The sequence below is a fragment of the Coffea arabica genome, chromosome 2c (genome assembly GCF_036785885.1).
Source record: "Coffea arabica cultivar ET-39 chromosome 2c, Coffea Arabica ET-39 HiFi, whole genome shotgun sequence".
NCBI classification, from domain to species: domain Eukaryota; kingdom Viridiplantae; phylum Streptophyta; class Magnoliopsida; order Gentianales; family Rubiaceae; genus Coffea; species Coffea arabica.
The window spans coordinates 28319505-28338257 of NC_092312.1; the positions used below are offsets into that span (position 1 = coordinate 28319505).

General features: G+C 34.8%; 2 protein-coding genes across 2 annotated transcripts; both read right to left on the reverse strand.

Moving 5' to 3' along the window:
* Window positions 1-382: 382 nt before the first annotated feature.
* Window positions 383-2709, reverse strand: LOC113728899 (uncharacterized). The gene is made up of 7 exons (XM_072076879.1): window positions 2319-2709; window positions 1975-2237; window positions 1685-1888; window positions 1287-1388; window positions 818-1195; window positions 494-730; window positions 383-403 (listed from the first exon to the last, which is right to left on the reverse strand). Exons 1-7 carry the CDS (start codon window positions 2707-2709, stop codon window positions 383-385), a joined length of 1596 nt encoding a protein of 531 aa, XP_071932980.1.
* Window positions 2710-6590: 3881 nt separating this feature from the next.
* On the reverse strand, window positions 6591-9080 carry LOC140035590 (uncharacterized). The gene is made up of 5 exons (XM_072076881.1): window positions 8221-9080; window positions 7942-8078; window positions 7813-7852; window positions 7630-7729; window positions 6591-7542 (listed from the first exon to the last, which is right to left on the reverse strand). The coding sequence occupies exons 1-5, from the start codon at window positions 9078-9080 to the stop codon at window positions 6901-6903; spliced, it is 1779 nt and encodes a 592-aa protein (XP_071932982.1). The 3' UTR covers window positions 6591-6900.
* Window positions 9081-18753: the final 9673 nt, after the last annotated feature.

Here is an 18753-nt window from a genome sequence, read left to right on the forward strand (position 1 = left end):
TTTTTTATATGGAAGCAACCTGCAATTAGTCCTCCTTGCTGTACATTCCATCAACCAGAATCCCAAGGGACTTGTAAAATTATCCCAAAGAGCAGAATGCATATGGCAATGTAAAAGAAGAAGTCGATACTCAAATATAATTCATTGAATTAAAAGTCGATAACAAGTACAAACATAGAAAATACTAAAACGCAAACAAGTGCTAAAAGCAAGTACTAAAATATCAAACCAGTACCGAAAGATTCTCATTTACAATAACTTAAAAGCTCTATCGGAAGCACAAAATAAAAGACTCTCATCCCTAATAAGTTGAAAGAAGTAGAAGTAGCTTCCAAACTTTCCATTTTGTTGAGAGTCCTCAGGCATAACCACGAAGTCCCCATCATTCTTCAACTGGTTCCACCTGTGCACAAAGACCAAGGGGATCATTAGATCATCATAACTAGAACTAAAATTCCAGAAAATCCGCAATGTATTTAAGTGCATATCTCACCAAATGACAAGGCCAAGCAACTGGTGCACCAAGTGCATCTTGAATCGTTTGTTGTAAACCATATGGTCTAATCAATTGCTCACGTGGAGTCATTGCAACTTGTATCTGTATTTCACACCAGTTTGGCCCAAGAACTTGTCCCCCGACCTCATCCAATGGATTCAGACTCCGTAAATATCCCTTTGCCACGATTTTTGTTGGGTCAAACAAACTTTTTAGTGAAACCATATTCCCTACCTAGTAAACATCCAACAAGTACAAGAATCAAACTCATGCCAAATTCCAGATTACAAATGCAAAAGTTTAGAAGTTGTAAATACTTACTCGAATAGGTCGCGTGGCTCGCGATGGAGCATGGCTTGACACATTGTTAGATGATGATGAAGGATGTCTCGGGCTGTCAATTGGAGAGCCCCTTCCATGTTGAACTAAAACCATTTTCTTCAAGCTGGCTATTTCATCATCTTGTCGCTGAAGCCTTTCCTCCAAACGGACTAATGTTGACTGTTGTTGAACACTTATACGGTAGCATGTGTTACGACTAGGAATGTCTTCCCATAAGTCCGTTGGATTCACACCGTCACTAAACAAGCGAACATGACCATGTTTGTCTTGCCCAACCACCTGGGCAAATATATCATCACGACCAACTGGATCTTGCGAATCCGATGGAAGCTGATTTTTCAGCTCAGTCATTTTTTCCTACGTAATAAAGGAAAACACTTGTTATTGCAAAAGTCTGTCTGAAAACATTTATGGTAGAATTGATAGGCTTGTGTTCTCGGATCCTTACCAAATTCTCAGCAACTATGGTACTTGATGGAGTTCCATCGGCATGGGTATAAAACTTATTGAACATTTCTACTCTAATAGGAGGTCTTCCCAACTGTTTGGCCTATAAGAAATTGAATCGTTTTAATTATAGTTTTAGCATTTAGCATATAATTAAAAAACAAGCTAACATAATGAAACATGTACGAGCAAAAAAAATTAGCAACTAAAAAGTGGATGAGGTATCACCAAGTGGTTCCGAAGATGAGCAAATGATTTTTTTCCGGTTGTGTGGTTCATCTTCTTCTCCCCTCTAGCTTTCTTGTTCCTCTCACTTAGTTTCTAAATTTCAAAATCAAAAGCAAGATTACAGCATTGAATGAACACAACTTTATGAAGAATGTTGTAGCTAATTTGTACCTTTGCTTCTTCACTTTTCCAATAAGCCCAAAGTTTGATCCATTGCTCTTCCCGTACCCTTATGTCCTTTTGAAACCGAGCTTCAGCATTTGGCACGGCAGGATCAAAATAGTTAGCCTTTAAATCTGCCTTCCAGCTTCTCCATTTTTTGCCAATAGATCTTAAGGTCCAAGTTTCCAGTCCCATAGGCAAAGCAAACCTTTCCTGAAACGTAGTTAGCAACAAGAAAATCAACACAACTTCACAGTAATTTTTGTACAAAGCATACATAATACAAAAGCTGCCATTACCTTTATCACTTCTAACATGTCCATTTTAAGTTTCCTTGACATTTTAAGCCATGTTTCAACATCTATTGGACAATACATACCATTCCTAGCCAAACTGCCCAAGAATTCAGAGAAAGAGGTTTTCTCACTTATTGGGATCCCATTGTCATCGAGTTTAATCTCAATCCGTGGAAGTTCCTTAGGCCGATCCCAAATTTCTTTCATAAATGTAGGGCCTCGGGTTTTATGATGTACTTCACTTGAATCATTTGTAGTTTCTTTTCCTGTTTAAAATAAGAAAAAGGTGCAAGTTATGAACATAACAAAATGCACTTCTGGAATTGGTTCAAAACAGTTAGTAATACCTGCATTGTCCGAGTTGCATGACATGAAGGTGGTGTCACTGGAATGTGGACCTCGAGAATCCTGATTTGGACTTTCTTCAGTTGCTTCATGCCTTGTTCCAAGTGGAGATTGTTGAATTGGAGAGTTCTGGCACTGCTCATGCGACTTGGAACCTCCATCAGCTTGTTGAGTAACTTGGTCACCTGATTCATGCATTATTCCCAATGTAGAATTCTGAATTGCAGATTGAGGTGCCCAAGCAGCTTCTCCTTGCACTTGTTCAATTACATTTTCATGTCTTGTTCCAAGTGGAGGCTGCTGCCTTGTTTCATAACATGAGGGAGGTTGCTCAATTGGTTCATCTCTCAATCCATTTGTAGCGCGCTTACATTTTCGACCTCTACGGGCCATACCTGCATAATATTTGAGTGAAGAAAGGGACAAATGTAAATGTTTAAAATTTATTGAAGCAAACACTCTACCTATAGTTTCTTTAACTTACAAATGCTATTATAAAGAAGTACTACTTGAACAATAAACTGGCATGACAAGTAACAAATGGCATTCTGCAAGAATAAACCAGGGGAAGACTATGGAGCTGTCAATAGAACAGAGAAACAAATGGAGAATATATGATTCAATGCAGCAACTAATTGGAAATGAAATGAAAGCTACATGCTTAAGTGACTGCAAGAATATACATGGGAAATGCTTTGATCTACATCCTTTCAGCATGAAAGATATGCAGAATTTACTACCGCTAGACATGAAACTTTTTCCATATTGTTCTGAGAATGATGCCTATGATCAAAAGTTGGTATGCTTATGCTCAATGAGGGCGTAAGTAGAAGAGTCCACATAATTTTAACTTCAGTAATGGAGCAAACTAATAAATGATTGTCTTGAATTAACGAAATATACTTGGCCATGTGATAACCAAAAATTGCAGAGGATAATGTATTCTACCAACAAATACAACTCTTGGTTTTGTATGTTTAGGGTGGCAATCGGGTCGGTTATGAAGCTGTACTGAATACTTTTATTTACAGATTCTGACATGGTTCTGCATTTATCAAGAACACTAATTCTATTGTTCTAAGATAGTGTCTCATCTAAACAAGAGCTCAAGCTTTACGTAGCATTGACGATTCCAAACCAAATTACTTCTCTTTTTGCCAGAGCCACATCCACAGTTATGGGTTGACACTTAACAGTAAATGCACAAACACTTTATCCAATACAATTGTAGCAGTACAAACAATACAGTTGTAGAACAGGAAGGAGATGAAGAGCATCACGGTGAAAGACTGAAAACGAGAACCCATCACCAAAAACAGATGGTTGAAATTGTACATTCAGTTCACAGTAGCAGTCTCCATTCGACCAGGCTCACCTAGAAATGTGCTTCTCAGAAATGTGCTTTTCACACCGCCACCACCCCAAAAGCTTTTCACACCACCACCACCCCCCAAAGCAAACATTCTACCTAGAAATGTGCTTCTCAGAAACGGAGAAGGTGCTTGTCAGAGATGGGAATCGAATAGCCTAAAAACTAAATCTACCATGCAATGCAAGAACATGTCTACCATGCAATGCAAAGTTAGACACAAAATACTGAAATTACCTGAAACTATGGCTTGAATCCCTAACTTCTCGGTTTCCCAAGCTTTGAAGCCCTAATTTCTGATTTCTTCCCACCAAGCCAACACAACAGCCGAATAAGGGATTTGCCTGGCACAAGCTCAACCAAGTTACCCAAAAGGGTGCGAGTTCATGGACGGCAATTGACTCAAATTGGTTGTGCGAGCTTGAAAGAGAGAGAGAAGACAAAGGCAGAGGACAACGAGAGAGAGAGAAGATGTCTGAAATAAAGGCGGTACTAATGACGCCAAAGTAAATTAGTCAAGCCTCTTGAATTTTTCAATTTGCCGCGCTACTAATGACAATTTTTGTGTGTTTGGGCAAAATTTTGTTAAAGCTGTATAACAACTAAAATTTTGGTTAAAGCTATATACAATATAATATAACAACTAAAAATATAAAGGCTAAAAATCTTGTTAAAGCTATATACAATATAATATAACAACTAAAAATTTTGTTAAAGCTATATAACAACTAAAAATATAACAAATAAAAATTTTGCAAGAGCTATATACAATATAATATAACAATCAAAAATTTTGTTACAGCTATATAACAACTAAAAATATAACAAATAAAAATTTTGTTAAAACTATATACAATGTAATATAATAACTAAAAATATAAAAATAATTAAAAATTTTGAGAAGCTAACAAAAAACATTCTTTTAATCAAAATGTTTTCGGTTACTCAATTTATTTTATGCTGCGAGCAATTATGTACGGCTTGTAGTCTAACAAGCCATTGGAAGGATCAAATTAGTTTATGAAACAAGAAAATTAACTTGTGAATACATGAACTTTCCATTGATAAACATTGGGATTAGAATTGATTGAACATAAACATTGAATATATATATATATATATATTCAATGTTTTCAATTCCAAAGCAATTGCCATTGAACTTTGTGTTAATTAGAAACTTACTATCACTTACAAGATCTTACTATTGAACTTTTCAATGATTAACCTTAGGCTTACACTTACAACGCATTAATTGAACATAAACATATATATATATATATATATATATAGGGTAAAAAAAAAAAACCCCTCTGTGGTTAACCTAATACATAGAAAAGCCCCCAATGGTTTCAAAATATACAACACGATCCCTCATGTTTTGAACTAAATTGTAAAGGTGACGGAATCCGTTAAACTTAACGGAAATGGACGAAATGACCAAAATGCACTGATATAATTAAGCAAAAGACAGCTCAAAAAAATCATTTGTTTTATTCTTTAAGTAGAGAGAATTGAGGGTTAAGGGGTAGAATAGGTATATTTGAAAAAAAATAGGCATCAAATTTTTTTTTTAGGTTCCAATAAGTCATTTCCGTTAAGTTTAACGGATTCCGTCACCTTTATAATTTAGTTTAAAATATGAGGTGTCGTATTGTATATTTTGAAACCATAGGGGGTTTTTCTGTGTATTAGGCTTACCACAGGGGGCTTTTTTATTTTTTACCCATATATATATATATGTATATTCATTGTTAAAAATTCCAAAGCAATTGCCATTGAACTTTGTGTTAATTAGAAACTTACTATCACTTACAAGATCTTACTATTGAACTTTTCAATGATTAACCTCGGGCTTACACTTACAACGCATTAATTGAACATAAACATATATATATATATATATATATATATATATATATATATATTCAATGTTTTCAATTCCAAAGCAATTGCCATTGAACTTTGTGTTAATTAGAAGCTTACTATCACTTACAAGATCTTAATATTGAACTTTTCAATGATTAACCTTAGGCTTACACTTACAACGCATTGATTGAACATAAACATATATATATATATATATATATATATATTCGATGTTTTCAATTCCAAAGCAATTGCCATTGAACTTTGTGTTAATTAGAAGCTTACTATCACTTATAAGATCTTACTATTGAACTTGGCAATGATTAACCTTATGCTTACACTTACAACGCATTGATTGAACATAAACATATATATATATATATATATATGCAATGTTTTCAATTCCAAAGCAATTGCCATTGAACTTTGTGTTAATTAGAAGCTTACTATCACTTACAAGATCTTAATATTGAACTTTTCAATGATTAACCTTAGGCTTACACTTACAACGCATTGATTGAACATAAACATATAGTATGATCGGTTTGATCGATTCGATCGTGCTTGATCGGTTCGATCGTGTCCCTGGTCACTTTGAAGGATAATCTAAAATTGCGACTAAACCGATTAAATTCGATCAAAGATCAGTTGGACTAGAAAGCTCTATTGGAATTAACTTTTTGTATTGTTATTGGTTTAAAAAATAATTTTTTCATGGTATTACAAAATTATTTAAGAAATTTATAGATTAAAGTTTCAAAATATTTCTATTGATAAAAAATTAGACCTCGGGTTATTGGGAAAAAGAATTGACCATAATATAATGATTCACAAATGTAATATTACAGCTTCCAATTAATGGAATTGCTTATAAAATAATGACCAGTATTTATCCAGCCCATTGGGCTCTTAAAATAAGTAATGGGTTCCTTGGAAAGTTGGATAGTTTTATGTTTGGTCTGAAATGATTTGCACATTCCGTACGTTGCCAATTGTTCTCCCCAAATCATAGCCTCGGTTGCCAATTGTTCTCATGCTATTAAAAGAAAAATCATTCCAATACCATTTTTATGAATAAGACTGACGATTACTAACCAAGACTAGAAATCCAAAAACTGGACCATGGGAGTATCAATGAAGAAAGGCCTTAAAGAGGCAAATTAATACACAAGTTTTAACTAATAGCACCAACTCTTTTATCACATCTGTCAGAAGGCTTAACATGACACCAAGAGCACTAAACTAAAAAAAAAAAATGCAAAACCCATCGACAAAAGGAAATAAAGCCTAGGCCTAGCAATTGAAACAGAGAAGAATAAGGCCAGTAAGCTTTAAAGCTATCAAAGATTCTAAATCAGATTATATTGGGACAAATCAACTTCAATCCCAAGTCCATTCTCACGAACCCAACTAATTTCCTCATTTTCATTCTCAACAACAGGATTGCCAACATCACTTTGCAAATATGTCTCAACATCCATGGTTGTGCCCATGTTATATCCAACTCTTGCAGTGGTAGAGATAACCACTTGCCAATCCTTATCAGTTGGATCTTCGACATAAAAAACCTGTGATGCTTGTGAAGCGAGTATAAATGGCTCAACATGAGGCCTCACGTTTGCAAAATTGACTAAAGTAAACCCATCAGCATCTTGTTTCATTCTCGAACCATTTGATATCCAATCACATTCGAATAACACCACCCGGCGACCTCCATAAATTAATTCAATCATATTTTTCAAGATGTCGAAGTAAACTAGTTCACTCAAAACTGGATTTTGATCCCTTATACTTGCAAAACTGGATGTTGTTGCATTGGCTGTAACACCACTATTTTGCGTTTTTCTTTTCTTCTCAACTTCTTTGGTGTGAAACCGAAATCCATTAACAACATACCTGCCATGTTGGATTCCAACAACATCTGGACCTTTAGCAAGGAACCTCAACTCTCTCAACACCGAAACATTTTGAGGAAGTTCTAACTTGTCAATCTGTAAAAAAAAAAAAAAAAAAAAAGATGAAACTATATTTGAAGTCCTACAATTCAAATTGTACTTAATATTCAGAATTTTACTTACATGTTCAGCAAACCAACATGCAAAATTTTCACTGTGCAAGCGCTCTTTTAGATGCTGTGGAACTTGAGGATGTCCTTCTTCTATCAATCTATGATGCTGCCTAGAAGTACATGAGTCAAAATTGTAATCATACATTGAATTCTACAATAAAATTTTAATGCATCAAGTTGTAGTTGAACTTACTCTATGTAAGGTGTGACAGCATCACAGTTAAATAAATATACTGATGTGCTTTACTCAAGATGTGAGCATCAAAGAATGTTGGCTTGCCCCTCCCCAAAGGATGTCCTGATTCAGAGAATATATCTAAACCATCTTCAATTTCCTTATGTACTTCTTCATTTCTGCTTGGACGATTGAATTTTGTCTCAACATAGTCCGCAAGATACAATGAGCAAAAGTTAATGCATTCTTCTGCCAAGTAGCCTTGAGCAATCGAACCTTCAGGCCTACTTTTATTTCGAACATAAGATTTTAATGTTCCTAAGTACCTAAATTATCATCATTCCAAACTCTCTAATTAGTCCCACAAATCAAAGAAAGCAAAAAAGGAATAAACATTTAAGGCATAATGAGAATTACAAGCAGTACCTCTCTACAATATACATCCAACGATAATACACCGGCCCACCTAATTTCACTTCAGTTGCCAAATGAACAACTAAATACACCATGACATCGAAGAAGGTTGGTGGGAAGCATTTCTCAAGATCGCAGAGTATGACGGCAATTTCACTTTCCAAACGAACCACATCTTGAGGACAAATAACTTTAGAACAAAGCTGCCTGAAGTATCTACTCAATCGAATCAAAGGATAGCGCACTGATTTTGGTAAAGTTTTTCTCAAAGCTATAGGCATCAATTGCTGCATTAGGATATGATTATCATGACTTTTAAGCCCTGAAATTCTTGGTGGTTTTACTCGAACGCATCTTGAGACGTTAGCTGCATAACCATCTGGAACTTTCACCTTTTTTAGCACATTGCAAAATACAGTTTTCTGTTTTTTATCCATTGCAAAGGAAGATGGAGGTAAGTACACCTTTCCAGGTTCTGTCTCAATGGGATGCAGCTCTTTTCTTAGTCCCATTTCTCTCAAATCACGGCGGGAATTATAATGGTCCTTTGTTTTATCCTCGGTGTCCAGCAATGTCCCCCAAATGTTTTCACAAACATTTTTCTCAATGTGCATGAAGTCAAGATTGTGTCTTAAGACATTATCTTTCCAATATGGCAAGTCAAAGAAAATACTCCTCTTTTTCCAATTGAAAGGCAGCTTCGGATTACCTTTCACAAGTTTTCCAAATTTAATTTGCAAGTCTCCCAATTCACTCACAATCATATCCCCGGTTTGCAAAGGTGGTCGCTTTCCATGTTCTTCAGTGCCATCAAAGAATTGGGCTTGCTTTCTAAATTTATGCTTACTATCTAAGAATCTCCGATGACCCATGTAGCAATATTTGAAACTATGAGTCAACCGTCATGCATGAGTGAACTTGTGACAAACAGGATAAGCATATTCACCTTTAGTGCTCCACCCAGATAACATTGCATATCCAGGGAAATCACTAATGGTCCACAACAGAGCCGCATGCAGTTGAAAATTTTCTTTTTGGGATGCATCATAAGTTTGAATGCCAAAATCCCACAATTCGGTCAGTTCTTTAACTAGAGGCTGTAGATAAACATCAATATTATCCCTAGGAGAGGATGGTCCGGGTATTAACAAAGACAACATGAAGTACGGTTGCTTCATACACATCCACGGAGGTAAGTTATATGGTATTAAAACTACAGGCCAAGTACTGTGTGTAGAACTCATGTTGTTGAATGGATTAAACCCGTCAGATGCCAACCCCAATCTAACATTTCGACAATCCTTAGCAAATTCTGGATGTAGATGGTCAAAAGTTTGCCAAGCTGGAGAATCAGCTGGATGTCTCATACAACCATCTTTTGTACATTTTTCCTCATGCCATCTCATTTGAGATGCAATTTTAGAAGACATAAATAGTCTTTGTAATCTAGGTTTTAAGGGAAAATGCCACAACACTTTTTAAGGAATTTTCCTTTTTTTCCCAGTTGGATCATTTTCTGAAGCAACCCACCTAAGCTCGTTACATGTTTCGCATGAAGTTCTTTTTTCAGCACTACCCCTATAAAGAGAACAATCATTAGGACATGCATCGATCTTTTCATAACCCAGCCCCAATGTATTCATCAATTTCTCAGCCTCATAGTAAGAAGACGGCAAATTAGTCATGGCCTCCGGAAATGCTTCTCTCAACAGCTCAACAAGCATATTAAAAATCTTGTTACTCATCTTACCTAGGCATTTTAGGTGAAGCAAACGAATAATGAAAGACAATTTCGAGAAATTTTTGCAACCATTGTACAAATCCTGTTGAGAATCATCAATCAATTTGTAAAATTTTTCAGCCTCTGAAACAGGAATGTCCCCTTCTCTATTCAATTCATTTGTTCCATGTGGTATCCCAAATACAACATGGACCAAGTCTTGCATGTCATTAGTCCCATTTGAAACCCCAATTGATGTATTTTCAGAATTAGATGTGGTTTCATTGTAGTTTGAAAGTTCTCCATGTGCTATCCAATTATTATAACCCTTGATAAATCCTACCACTTTCAAATGATCATATGCTTCCATTTTTGTCACACAAACACCCATGCCGCAATCTTTGCAAGGACACAAAATCTTTCCGTCACAACTTGATCTAGAAAATGCGAAGTTTAGAAACATTTGAAGTCCTGTCTCGTACTTTTCACTTGTTCTTGGAAAATCCATCCATCTTTTATCCATACTTTTAATATAAATAAATGTCCTCCAACGAGCTTCCAATAGCCTACTTTTTAAACTCAGGTCGTGGCTTACAAGTCCCTAATTTCAAGTTCAAGAATTTCTCAACAAAAAGGAATTTATCAAGCAGCCAGCAAATAAAGGAAATCAACAAAATGCAAAATTTCTCAACAATCTATAAAAACAGAATTTGCAAGTAAGCGGATAGAAATTTTATTTACCTAATAACAGAAAAAAAACCCTTCGTACCAACTCCTGCGCTCACGTCTTCGCAAAATTCCTAAGTTCAATCTGAAATGTCAATGGTTAAACAAACACATGAGCGTGAAAACTAAAGGTGAAATTCAAGAATTTTACTAAATTTTCATCAAAGTATACATACATCTTTGGTGTGTAGTGATTAATTTTATAAGTCATCTCTTTAGAAAGGCATGCAATTGACGGCATAGGTAATTGGAAAAAAGAATGACAGAAAAGTCCCCTAGCTTCTAATCATGCCTATGAAGATCCTTATGAACATGTCAAAATACTTTGACCCAACTACATCAATGTCTCTGTCTTATTAATCTAAAAGTCCCCTTTTTTGGGCTCAAAATTTGCACTATAATAGACTGATCAAGTGCAGAAGACACTTAGTACAAGTGTTATACTATATATTTCAAGCAACTCACGTACTGATTAGACATACAATTTAAAACAGAAAAATGATGTAAAGATGCAAGTACTACATAGAATTTAACATAGAAAAAAGCAATAGTGATATAAGTGATACCATTGGGTGAAATATGCACTTAGCCGGAGGACCACCTTTGTGGCAAAAGCCAAAAGGCAGCAAAGGTTACCTTTGTTATGCAAATTCTGTGCCTCACATTGGCGGTCCATTATCTGCATCTTAATTGTCTTTGGGCTTACATAGTCACGGTTTCCCAATTCTGTCACCAGGATAATTTCCTGCTAGGCATATATAGACCATGGTCCTTGTTTCATTTATTTATATCGAACTTGTTGCTGAGTGTTCATGATTACGATAAGCAATGCAATTTGGTTGAAGCTCTCTATTCACAGTTTTGCTTAACCGTCCCCATCCCCAAACAGAACTAGCTGCCTAAACAAACTTCAATTACAGCTAGGTTTCATAGAAAAAAATGAAAAACAGGGGGAATTGACTTTTTATCGAACAGGTTTTGGGCAACATACTAATCACCCATGGACACTTTATTAGCTAGCCTATGTACAATTATGGCATGACGATAGAACAAATGTAACATGGACATAAAGATCGATCTCCTCAAAAATACGCAATCCAATTGAACAAATTTCCTCAAGTTTTCATCTCCATTGCAGCTAAAGAAAAAGCATCCAACACCGAGTTGCTATTAATGCTACAATTAGATAGATATCATATTTAAATCTTTCAACAATCTTAAATGAGGACAATATAACTCAACTAGCGACAGCTCAGGCCAAGAATCTTTACTTCTCAGAAAAAAATTTCCAAGTTGCAGGACAATACAATTTCCTCCTTTTAATTCTGATTACCTTAATTTCCAAGTTGCAGGTAATTTCTTGACAACGAAATCAAACATAAGAGCTTCATTGTGTTTACCACTTTGATTTTGGAACAACATTTGCGCGCCTGAAGTATCTTCCAGCTTTCCCAATGTACAGCTCCGATCTTCTAATTTTACTCCCTGCCTGCCCTTCCAGATGTCTTAGCCAAAGGATTTAAAGTTGAGGTTAGAAAAGATGAAGATGGTTGCTTGCGGAGACAGCTTGACCAACATTCTGGATTGGCTGAGATAGATTGTATGCGGAGAGATGAGAGAGATGAGAAGAAGAAAATTTTCACCAAGTCCTTTTGTCGGCAAAATGAAACTTTAGAGTACTTTACCAAGTGTCTGGAGCCAAATTAAAACGATGTCATTTTCTGTCTTTTTTTTTCTCACATTTTCCCAAGTGTCATGATAGGTAGTCTAAAGACACATTATTATTTTATATCATGATAAAATAAAAAAATTATAGTACATATTATTGAGTTGGTTAATAAGTGTCATGATTCGTTTGGTATAACGACACAAACCAACAAGTGTCCTTATAAACATGTCAGGAAAGACTATTTTTGTTGTAGTGCCTGTTGCGTTTTGAATTTCTTAAATAAAGGTCTTCTCTTACCCCCAAGCTAAATTTCACACACGTTGCTCTTATTCCTAAATATTTAGAGCCCAAGCAAGCAAATATCTCAATTCCGTCCACTAAGTTTATGTAATGTAGTGTACAAATTAGCGTCTAAAGCCATCTCTAATCGAGTCCGTGTTCTTTTACCGAATATTATTTCTGATCTCAATCGGCTTTTATTCCTGGCCAATTAATCACCAGTAATGTCCTTGTTGCTTATGAAGTCCATCATTATCTTAAATGTAAAAATGCAGGCAAGGAGGAACTCAGGTCGATTAAAATGGATACGAGCAAAGCGTATGATCTAGTTGAGTGGATATTTCTCTTAAAAATATTACTAGCTTTAGGTTTCAATTCTAAATTTATTTTCTTAATTTTCAAAAGTATTTCAACAGTTTCTTATTCTTTTTTGCTCATCGGTTTGGGATTTGGCCACTTAAAACCTAGTTGGGGTATTAGACAAGGAGACCCACTTTCCGCATATCTATTTATATTGTGTGCAGAAGCTTTTTACATTTTATCTCAGAAGCTAGTCTTTGTGGAAAGTTGGGAGGCATTGCTGTTGCGCCTGGTGCTTCATCCATTTCTCATTTGTTTTTTGCCAGATGATACTCTTTTATTTGGAAAGCTACAGGGGAGGAGGCTTCAAATTTTATGCAGGTTATCAATCTTTATGAAGGTGCATCAGGCCAGCCGATTAATGTGGAGAAGTCAGTGGTGGTATTTAGCAAGAATACTCCAGAAGCTGATTAATTGGCAATTGAATGTGCTCTTCGAATGCCGCCTGTGGAATCACATGAAAAGCACCTCTGGGGTTGCCTACTATCGTTGAGAGATCTAAAGGTGAGGTCTTTAATTCTATCAAAGAAAGGATTTTTAAACGGATTAATGGAGCAGCAGTTATCTCGAGCAGGAGAAGAAATTTTATTGAATGTCCCTTGTAAAGTTAAGCATTATCTCTGGAGGATTTGCTGTGATTTCTTGCCTACTAAAGTAAATCTGCTCCGGAGAAGAGCTTCAGTGGAGCTCAACTGTCTGTCTTGTGGTTTTGATATTGAGGATCTTATTCATGCAATTTCTTTCTGGGCGTTAAGCTGCCTTAAAGGGCAAGTACGTAAGTGGCAGCAATCAATTCCCAAAGAGTGGGCTCTGGAGTTGTTAGTTACGTTGAAAAATCGTGAAGCAGAGTTGTTTGAGATGTTATGTTGGGCTATTTGGCTTGGGAGGAACCAAAAGCTGCATGAAGATAAACGAGTGGACCCTTTTGAGTTTAGTTAGCTTTGCTTCGGGTGCGCTCCAATAATTCCAAGAAGCTAATGTTACTCAGAAATGTCCAGGCGATGGCAAGTTAAAGTTTAATTTTGACGGTGTGGTGTTTAAGGAAACTTAATCTATTGGTTTAGATGACGGTGCGGTGTTGATTTATCTAGTTTAGACCCTCCAATTTTTGACATTACGAGGGACTTAACTAGTTTAGAGATGTCTAGTATTTCAGGAATGAGTAGGAATCATAATAAAATCACTCATATATTAGCTAAGATCGCAGAATTCATATGTGATCATGTCTTTTGGTGGAGAGATCCTCCAGAGTTTGTTGTGCCATTTCTAATGGCGGATTTGTTAGAAAGTTAATGAAAGTTCAATACAGGTTATGTTGAGTAAGACGTTGGATTGAAAATTCAAGATTTTGAACTGAAATTTCAAGATTTTGAGATGAAAATAAAAGATCACGCTAAACTTAATGGATTCAAATCTTAATATGTGCAAATACGTTTGATAACCAAAATTGGACATCTGAATTAATTAAGTGCTACTGAATTTTCTAAACGAAATTTGTTCTAAAAAATAAGTGATAAACTATGCATTTATTACTGAATGTGATATACACTTAAATATACTTGATTTAATACTTAACAATCTAATAAATTAATGGACTCAGATTTTAGATTTCAATTTTATCAAAGTAACCTAAAAATATAGACTATAGATAAAATAACTGCAGATAATGATTTATGTTGAGTAAGCTTTCAAAGCTACGTTTCCCAAAACAAACTTTAGATAATCATTCTCTAATTTTTGCTTTCACTCTAGAAGATGCGTACAATAATGGGTGTATACAAAAATGGAAGTTAAATTGATAACACTAAGCTCGCCAATTCTCATAAAAAAAAATGATGACATTGCCTGCATTAATTCTAGTAACGGACTGAAGACTATAATTAATAGGTGACTATATGGTGCCTAAGGCACACAATAAAATGTGGACTTGGTACCATTATTTATTTTTGTGAAAGGATAAACCTATTTTGTAAGGTGTCGCAATTCATCATCATGAAATGAGTGGTAATTTTAAAGCATTAATAGTGAATTCACCTTCATTTTTAACGTTCATATCGCAAAGCCTATTAAAAAATTTCCACCAGCACAAATTCCACTTTTAATAGGTTCGAAAATTCACTCACAAATTTATCCACAAATCCCATTAACAAAAAAAAAAAAAGAAAATGCAGAAAGTTATCAACGGAACTTCTATAGTGCGTTGACGCGCGACACGTGTTGGTTGGAGATTACTAGATGGGAGTGGGGTTAATCAAAGGTGGTATTTTAGTATTAAGCCCAAAAACCACCGGTAACAATGGTATTGACCCAATTTCTAGAGGAATTGACCCACATAAACTGTGAAAGATTATTTTCTCTGTCATTTAAGGGAATTTCTGAACAAGATTTAGGCGTATAATAAAGAAATTATCAACCCCAACCCCCAATATTATGCTAATATGCAATTGGAAAAAATTAAATGAATATTTACTTGAAGTTAAGAAGTGGATACCAATCGGTAGAAAGTGTTTATAACATACTCCGAAATGCCAAAGGACTTCCCAAAAAGTGGGAAGCAGGACAACATCTGAAATATAGTCCAAGTTTGAAGTGCTTTATGTCAAACATATTTCAATATAGAAAAAAAAAAATTACTGGTTAGCATATGTTTGTGCGCAGTATTTGTTGATTGGGAGACGGTTCTAAGGAGGCGGTTTTGCAACAAATAAGTAAACGGGATGTCGATTACTTGGAGTTGTATCTTATGCTGGAAAAATAATTAGACATGTCAGTTAAGTAATATTTCAATTTAAACAAAGTTAGTTAGGAACTAGAACTCGTAACATGGTTGGATATGGTTAGTGAATAGGATATGAATGTTGGGGGATAGAATACAACTAGAATTACTAAGACAAATTAAGCGTGACACTTTGTATTCAAATTTTACTAACATTGCATAATAACACCTTTGACTGATAATTTTTTTTTATACGGAAACTGGAAAAATTTTATTAAGAAGAGGATAGATCCGTATTAATTGCGAAAGAAAGAAAAAATGGTGGAGAAAATCTCCAACTATAAATACCTAAAATAGAACTAGCATTACTATCTAAGAAATGAGTAGGCACAATTAGATTCCTAGAAATCCAATCAGCCTCCCAAGTGATGAAATTCTGTAAACTAAAAAAGATATCATCTAACAGCACTCCATAAGCTAAATCATCGGATTCTATATTTTTAAGCATGTTGATGATCTTCAAAGAGTCACCCTCTAAAACAATCTTAGGAACCTTCAACTGAAGTAACGCGGAAATTGCAGATATTGCAGCATAGGTTTCAATTACTTTAGGAGAAAAGATACCTAAGATTTTGTGAAAAATACTAGTAACAAATTTGCCCCATTCATTCCTCACAACAATTCCAACTCTAAAGTTGTTGTCTTCATAGAATATTGCACCATCGAAGTTTGCCTTTAGAAATCTTGTAGAGGGCTTTATCCAATGAAGTTGAGCAGTGGAAGAGCATATTGGAATGTTTGGAAATGTGTTTATTTCATGGTATTTCTATAAGAAATTGATAGAGAGGGAGAGACCAAACTGAGAGGATCACGATAGAACCATCAAATAATGCATCATTTCGGTTAAACCGTAGATTCCAAAGAATTATGGCTACCAATTCCATGTCCTGCTTTTTCAAAAGATGAAGGCCAGACAACCGAGACGAAACTTGATCGGTAGAGTCTAATCTTATCTTTAGTGTAAGAAAGCTAAGGGCCCAAGGTTGAATTGCTACTGGACAGCACAAGAAAAGATGATTAACATCATCAATAGGGGCCTTACATAAAGAACAAGTAGGATCAAAATAGACTCCGCGACTATTCAACTTGGAAGTTATAGGTAGAATGTCTTTGCAAATTCACCACAAGAATATTTTAACTTTACTTGGTATGTTGAGTTTCCACAAGCAGGGCCAAATATCATCCATAGAACCATTACTACATGAAGCTACATCTTGTCAATTTGTAGATTATATTTTGATAAGATGATAGGCAATTTTCACTGTGAAGGAGCCATTTTTAGAATAGTGCCAAATGAGCTTATCTTGATTTCGTCTATCACCCAATGAAATACTCATAATCAACTCAATCACATCTAAGGATAGCAACAGGGGCAGTGCCTGCGGGGGGCTATTGGGGTAGAGGTTGGGGCGGGGGGAATTTTTCTCCCCATTTAGAAACGGGGCAGGGGGCCCACCCGTTTGGGAAAAAAAAAAAGAGATATATATGTACATAATTATATATATAATGATATTATCAATTATACATGTCTATTAATAAAAATTATTAATTATTTATACTAAATTTATTAATACATTTATATTAAATTCCTAACAACACTTAATACAATAACATTTTTTTCTAAAAAAGCACAATAATAATTTAGTGATTGTATTTGTATTAAAAATAAAAACAATTATTTTAGTTACATTTGTTTTATCATATTAGATTGTATTCAAATAACTTTTGTTTAATTATTTTTATGAGTTTCAATTGTGAAGTTACAATGAATAATAATTTGGTGATGTGTTGATATTTTAGTACTTGATTACTTGCTCAAATTTAATTATAATGAAATTATATAATAATTTTTTTAACCCCACGGGGGAAGCGGGGCGGGGGCGGGGGCGGAGGACGGGACGGGGACGGGGGGAATTAATAGGCAACGGGACGGGGGTGGGGGAGGGCCACGCCTAATCACATCCTGCCAAAAAAGCTCTTGAAGCAAATCATATTTCCATTTCCTGCTATTTTCATCAATTAAACAATCTATAGTGGAGATTTCTAGTAGCACATCAAAACGAGATATAATTTTGAAATTAGAAAGACGTGGAATCCACCTATCTTTCCAAATTTTGATATGATTCCCGTTTCCATCTCACCATCTACTACCAAAAACACCTTCGATTGATAATTAAATAGTTAAAAAATATATATCTACTTAATTTGTTTACTCAATAGTTATGTGAACTAAAACATCAAAAAAGAAGGTCAATTATTATATTAGTGTTATATTTGTAATGTTAGTTCCCTATATAGTAGGTTGCCGAGTTGGGCATATTTATATTCTACCAAGTAAATGCCCTATCTTTTCCAAACGTGGCAAAAAAAATTGTGTTTGTTTTTTTGGTAGATTTCATTCTTTTTCTTTTTTGGTAACAATTAATTTACTATTCATTTTGACTTCATTATTTATAGTAAATTTCAATCAATCATCAATTACTTACCTTATATGCATTTCTATTAATTATACCTTTATTTTTTTCAATCAACTTATAGCTTTCCTTTTTAATTAGGCACTCGTTAATATATATCTTAGGTGTTAAATTTTTAGAAATATAAGATGAATTAGGGAAAGCATATAAATGTAAGGGAATTAATTAGAAAAATATATAAATAAAAGAAAAAGTAGTAATTGTTGCGTATATACATGGTAGGTTAGGTGGAATGCAGGTGTGTTAACGATTACCCATAGGGCACCCATTAGAAATACTCATCAAATTTTCGATTAATTTGTTTTCCTTTCATTGCAATCATTACTACCATTTTTCCTATCATTTATTACTATACCTTCATGTTTCTAAATACCAATAAATGTATTACTCTCTTACTTTTTATTTGATTGTGCTAATTATAGCTTTCCTTTTACTTAATCAATTAGTCAATCGATCAATCAACCCATGATTTTAATTCTCTTTTCAATCACACGATCTTTCTTTTATCCATCATTAGGGAGATTTACAATTAGTCACATAT

Bases quoted from the DNA above. Each gene is read 5' to 3' on its own strand.
- LOC113728899 (XM_072076879.1), bottom strand. From the start codon at position 2,709: ATGGCCCGTAGAGGTCGAAAATGTAAGCGCGCTACAAATGGATTGAGA. The intron at 2,238-2,318 runs GTATTACTAACT...TATTTTAAACAG, and splicing joins ATGCAACTCGGACAATGCAG to GAAAAGAAACTACAAATGAT. The intron at 1,389-1,684 runs GTACAAATTAGC...AATTTCTTATAG, and splicing joins GGAAAAGTGAAGAAGCAAAG to GCCAAACAGTTGGGAAGACC.
- LOC140035590 (XM_072076881.1), bottom strand. From the start codon at position 9,080: ATGGGTCATCGGAGATTCTTAGATAGTAAGCATAAATTTAGAAAGCAA. The intron at 8,079-8,220 runs GTACTGCTTGTA...AAATAAAAGTAG, and splicing joins TGGATGTATATTGTAGAGAG to GCCTGAAGGTTCGATTGCTC. The intron at 7,543-7,629 runs GTAAGTAAAATT...TTTTTTTTACAG, and splicing joins CATGTTGGTTTGCTGAACAT to ATTGACAAGTTAGAACTTCC.